Raw genomic sequence first — 6000 nt, 5'->3', positions numbered from 1 at the left:
ATTTTTGAATAACATCAGCATCCAGAGTTCATGTACAATACATATAAAATTCAATAGATTAGAAATAACACGTAAAAGTGTTGCCTCCGGTCAAATTGTCGCCATTTCGTGAGTTTTCTCAATTACTTGGAAAGCTCATAAAACACACAAGATATCTCCTAGGTCATGTCACAATAACCGGAACAAAGTTATTGTGCCTTATCGATCCATAGTGAGTATGCCAAAATACACGACCCACTTCCAACAACAACAGATAACATTGAACCACCGTAATTATTTCATGGTTTTTACAATTTAAAGGTTTTCTAAAAGTTCAATTAATTAGAAACCTTTCTATAAACATGGAAAACGGCACTCTGGCAGGGTAAGGTGTTGCAGAATACATGTCAAATGAAAGCTAAATGTCCTTGTGAATGAAAAAAAGCTTGGCCTCTCTGATAAAAAACATATGATTTGCCAAAGCTCTACGTCACAGGTCTATTGATTCCCTATAAAAGCAACTGAATCTTTTTTGGGCTCCATTCGCCATTACTATGAGGGGAATCATCCTAGCTCTTCTGCTCGCCCTTGTGGGTACGTTCAAAACTTTTTTTCATGAGTTAAGGTGTATTGAGTAATGATATCTTCTGTACATGGAAATTACTTCTCAGTTCTAACATCCCTATTTGATAATTCCCCTTACAGGCAGCGAGCAGTACAACTATGGTAGGTCTGTCTCCTGTTATCTGAAGTGCGTTTTAAACTGTGTGTAGTATGCTGAGAATTAGTGCAGAATCAGGAGAACAGTACACTTTAGTAATAGTTTCTCTACCTTTCAGAACCCATCCTAAGCCAAAGTAAGACCTATGTGTACCAGTATGAGGCCCTAATCCTGAACGGACTGCCGGAGAGTGGCACAGCCAGATCTGGAGTGAAACTGAACTGCAAGGTGGAAATTAGTGGTATTGCACAGAAGGCGTATATGCTCAAGGTATTGGAGTACTAGTATACTTAGATTACTTAAAGCTGTGGTTGTGAGTTTTTTGAAAAGTAAAACACATTCGATTTTAAAACCGGAACATGAAAGACATTCATAGAATATCATGAACATTTTGTTAGGTTTGGTATTCATGAAGCAACATCTCTTACAAAAGAACTATGAAGACATAGCCCCCTGCTGAGTTGGTTGAGGCTGGTTTTAGAGTTGATACATTTTGTTAAGTTTTTCAACAAACAGCCCTAACATCATATTACAAAGTCATAAGGCTGTCACTAGAGCAGACATTCGTAGATGGTGTCCACAAAACTAGTAAAGAGTTGCTCGTGTGAAGGTGCGAAGTAGGGGGGGACAATGAGACCTCATCGAAGCGTCACGTTGCTCATTATGGCAAAAGTTCTAACACTGCATCTGTCTAGTTGTGGTGTATCTAATGCTGTAACGAATGCAAACTAGCAACAAATATTAGCAAATGTATACAAGACAGCAGGTGAAATTGAATCAGCAGGCTAATATCATCTATGAATGAGTAAAGAGACTGATAGAAGAGGGAAGAAATTAGACAAAAGTTGCTGGTCAATTGGCATAGTAGATCAACTTTGACAAACAGAGCAGTAAGAAAATGAGTGTATGTAATTCTCGAAATATACAGAGGCAGTATTAAGACCCCCTATGACATAGGCGTGATCTAGTGGCTGAGTTGCCGAATTTCGAACCTGGGAGCCTATCTTTTTTCGTGGCCTCGACACTTGACTGAAAATGCTATGATTCTGGGCACATCTCTTAATTTCCCTCTGCCTAATAATTGCAGGTGTGTGAAAAGTAAGGTAGTTGCAAACATGGAAATGTAATGTAACTATTTATTTAAAAATCTTCAGATCAGCACTTTATGTTGCTGTCTCCACAAAGCTGTATTATTAAGCTGCCATCTATATGTGCAAAGTCACACATTCCCAGCCAAAAAAGAAGCAATGAGATCGTTTAGGGTTTGGAGGAGCATAAGCACGTCACTAGATTTCCTTGCCTGAGACTGCTATGCAGATCTTGGTGGTCTCAGGTAAATAACTTGCTCAGTGGCCACCATAGCAAAGAAAAAACTCCCTGTACATATGGGCATTGTTGTTGTTTTTAGCGCAGTCTTGCACTTTTGGAGTTTATTGTTAAAAAAAGGGGGTGCTGAAAGGGAGTAGTAAACCTGATGCCCCCTTGGCATTGTTTTAGGTCTCCAGAGCAACAACTACATTAATGGGGAAAGAGGGAACTGGGGGTTTCTAAATACAGTGGGTGGCCCTTTGCATGGAAGTGGAGTGCCAGATGAGCATTTGAGGGTATAAATGAACCTGCAAGTCTTTTTGTTCAACGACAATAACAGGGGTATCAAAGTGATATCTACTAAACAGCCTTTATTGTTTGTCTTTGCAAAGGACACCTCCAGCCCACTCAGTACTACAAAACTGCTTCAGTTATAAATCCGGATACCTTTTTTTAGTGGATTTTGATTATATATGCATTATTAGCAAGAAATCCATTCCATTTCCAGGAATGGGTAGAATCTAGTCTTGCGAGGAACTTCTCATTCCCCTACACACACTAAAGAAAGCGGACGGGGTGCAAGAGACCAGAGATCGCTTCCAATGTTTTCCATAAGCCATATGAATGTGAAAAGGTCCCACAATATATGTTACAGAAGCAGCTGTATTTAGTGTCCCTTGCATTTAATTTGTGAGTGGCAGAAACCTAATTCAGTGCAAGTATCGAGTGACTGTAACTTACTGGTTCTTCTATTGATCTGTAGTTGGGTTTTTTAACATTGGTTTAGTAGTGGTGGAATACTATTTGGTTTAGTAGTGGTGGAATACTATTTGGTTTAGTAGTGGTGGAATACTATTTGGTTTAGTAGTGGTGGAATACTATTTCTCTATGCGCATAGGTTCTCTATTGAGATGCAACAGGTACGTTGAGGTGGAATTGAACACAAACTTGTCAATTTCTAAATTTCTAAAAGGGGCCTCTGAAGATCACCTTTTTATTGATATTGGATATAGGATTATAGGATGGAGGTATTGCACCTGCAAAGATATCACCAATATCATGATGTCCAATGTCTATACTCAAGAAGCAATTAGTTCACTTGCTTAAACTTACATGAAAATTGTTTATCTTTTTTTGAAGTTCAGATGCTCTGCATTGGCTAAGATAATATCCACAATAATATTAAACTGCATTTGAACTGGAATGGGTAAATACAGGGAATAGGATGAAAACTCAAGAGGGAGAGCTACTCTCTATTTATTTCATATTATGAGACAACAGAAAAGAAGAGTATGACTCTGGGGAGTGGAAGCATAGGCCAAGAAATAACTCTGACAAATAGTTGAGTCATTCGTGTGTGTGCTGAAAGTATTCCCTGTTCTCTCGCAGACATAATTCCCTAGTAGAGAGTTAACCTTAATATACAAGTAATAATACAACTAAGGTAACAACAGTAAGAACGAGCAGCCATGTTTTCTGTACCATACTGTCTTTAAAAAGATGCTGACTTGCTGGCCCACTTCTATTTAATGTACGCATCCTAGAAATGTAAAATGAAATGATACATGTGGAACTAAGGGCCCAGTAGCACACGCATACAATTCTAGATTCATCACAAGCTAATGCTTTTCAACAATATCAGTGCACCTTATCGTCTCAAAACAGGTGGCTGCGACTGCATCTTTAAGGATGGAAGACACGCTTTTCTTAACAAAACCTATAACTGAAAAGGGCGATGCAGCGTCACTGCTGCAAGGTTACCAGATTTTGGCCGCAATGGTCTTTCATTTTCAATGTCAAATGGCGATAGAGTGATAATTCCTGAAATGTCAGGTTGGTCACCTTTCAGTTGATAAACAGGAATATCTTTAGTTCTTTCAAGGAGCCGAACAAACTTTGTCTAAAATGTGTAATGACAGCAGGGTTAACAAGTGGGCAAATAGTGAAATGTAAGTGCTTTTAAAAAATACCATGACAGATGGGGCTGCACTGTGGCAAGTGATCCAGCTTATATCAAGGTCGGGGGTCCCTGTTTGGTGTATGCGAGTCTGTGATTGACAGTACAAAATGAGCATGACATGTCGGGTGTCTTAGCTGTCGATGACATGATCAGCTCCAATATTAGACCTAGAAGAAAGTCAAAAATGATTTCAGGGCCAAATCATGTGATAGGTCTCTGCCAACTAACCATTACATAAGAAGGAAATTCCATGATTCATGTGAAGGAGATCTTTGAGTAATAGTGCAAAAACATCTCTGCAACTTCCCCTCCAGTAAATGAAGAGAGAAACTGGGTAATTCATTATTAAACTTGATTATAAACTAAGTAATCGCAAATACAAACCAAAGTTCAGATATCACTCCGAACAAACACATTAATTTCAACCCAAGTGAGACCGTGTAGAGGAGAATCTCTGCATATCACGTTGAAGTCCAATGTCACTTATGACAGGCTGTATCAAGCTCTGTTACTTTATGAGAAATAGCCTCATATCTACGCTAATCTTGAACAGAGGCGCCTGTTACATACAGGGCCGGTTTTAGGACTGTGGTGCCCTGTGCAACAGTTTATTGTGGCGACCCACCCAATGACCTCCTCCTCGGTTTCACTCTCTACCACCCGGCAAATGTGCCCCTCATCTCTCCATCGCTCCCCTTTCACATACATTCATGTGTTTCAAAGCACTTGTAAAGGTTGGCTTTACTAAACTACTCAGCTAGCCACATAACATATAGGGGCATATTTAAGAGCCCCTAGTGCCATTCTAACACCACATTAACATAATTTTTTTATTCTAATGTGGTGTTAGGAGGCCAAAACTTCTGTGCCATATTTACAAAGTGGAACAATGCATGCATTGCACCATTTGTATTCCTTTGCGCTACATTATGCCTGCGCCATGCATAAAGTATGCAAAGGTGGCATTCCTCTGTTAGGGAGGGCCAAAAAATGCAAAAAATGGCGAAAATAAATCTGACAAACTTCTTTGCATCATTTTTTTCCCGCACTTTTAATGCCTGCTTAGAGCATGCATTAAAAGGAGGCGTCTGTTGGTTACAATGGGCCTCTGGGTGCTTTCCAGGATTAGCATCAAAAAAATTTATGCTAATCCTGCAAAGCGCCAGACTAGTGTAAAACATTCTGACACTAGTCCCCTAACTACCGCCATGTTGCACCGTATTTTAAATACAGCGCACACATGGTGGTGTTATGGGAGCGCTAAGGGGTGCAAGAAAAGTGGTGCAGCACTGTGTGCAGCGCCACTTTTTTCAAATATGCCCCATAGGGGAATATTCTAGAGCCCCTAGTGCCATTCTAACGCCACATGTGTACATTTTTTAAAGCTAATGTGGCGTACCATATTTACAAAGTGGCACAATGGAGGCTTTGGGCCACTTTGTAACCCTTTACGTTACATCATGCCTGCTCCAGGCATAATGTATGCAAAGGGGGCATCCCCCGTTAAGGGGGCCAAAAAAATGTTGCAAAGAAATCTGACAGATTTCTTTGCGCCATTTTGTTCCAGCACTTTTAACCCCTGCTCAGAGCAGGCATTAAAAGGAGGTTTCCATTGGTTACAATGGGCCTCTGGGTGCTTTGCAGGATTAGCGTAAAAAAATAATTATGCTAATCCTGCAAAGTGCCGGACTAGCATAAAAAATTCTGGTGCTAGTCCCCTAAGTACTGCATGGTGCTAAAGGACGCAAGAGAAGTGGCGCAGCACTGTGTGCAGCGCCACTTTTTTCAAATATGCCCCATAGGGCAGTGCTTAATTTGGAAATTAAAAGGTGCCGGTGTCCAAAACCCTCCTCTGAAACACGCGGCTACTGCAATTAAATGTGTGAACACGGAAATCAGAGGCAGTGTAATCCTGAAGCCATCTCAGGCCTCTTCAATCCATCTACAGGCACTCCCTGCCCCTTTAGCTCACTCTTGCGGATTTCTGCTTTTAACCATTGTGACGCTTTTTCGTCGGCCCTGGTTACATATA

General features: G+C 40.5%; 1 protein-coding gene across 1 annotated transcript in view; it reads left to right on the top strand.

Annotated features, from left to right (window-relative positions):
• The first annotated feature begins 533 nt into the window (after window positions 1–533).
• Window positions 534–6000, top strand: part of LOC138293931 (vitellogenin-A2-like) — a 79453-nt gene continuing 73986 nt past the window's right edge. The window contains exons 1-3 of the mRNA XM_069233209.1: window positions 534–573; window positions 685–705; window positions 819–970. Coding sequence (XP_069089310.1) covers window positions 534–573; window positions 685–705; window positions 819–970 — 213 coding nt within the window. The remainder of the gene's footprint in view (window positions 574–684; window positions 706–818; window positions 971–6000) is intronic.

The sequence above is a fragment of the Pleurodeles waltl genome, chromosome 4_2 (assembly GCF_031143425.1).
Source record: "Pleurodeles waltl isolate 20211129_DDA chromosome 4_2, aPleWal1.hap1.20221129, whole genome shotgun sequence".
Classification (NCBI taxonomy): Eukaryota; Metazoa; Chordata; class Amphibia; order Caudata; family Salamandridae; genus Pleurodeles; species Pleurodeles waltl.
Note: the sequence above shows the minus strand (reverse complement) of the source record. Positions and strands in the feature narration are given on the sequence as shown.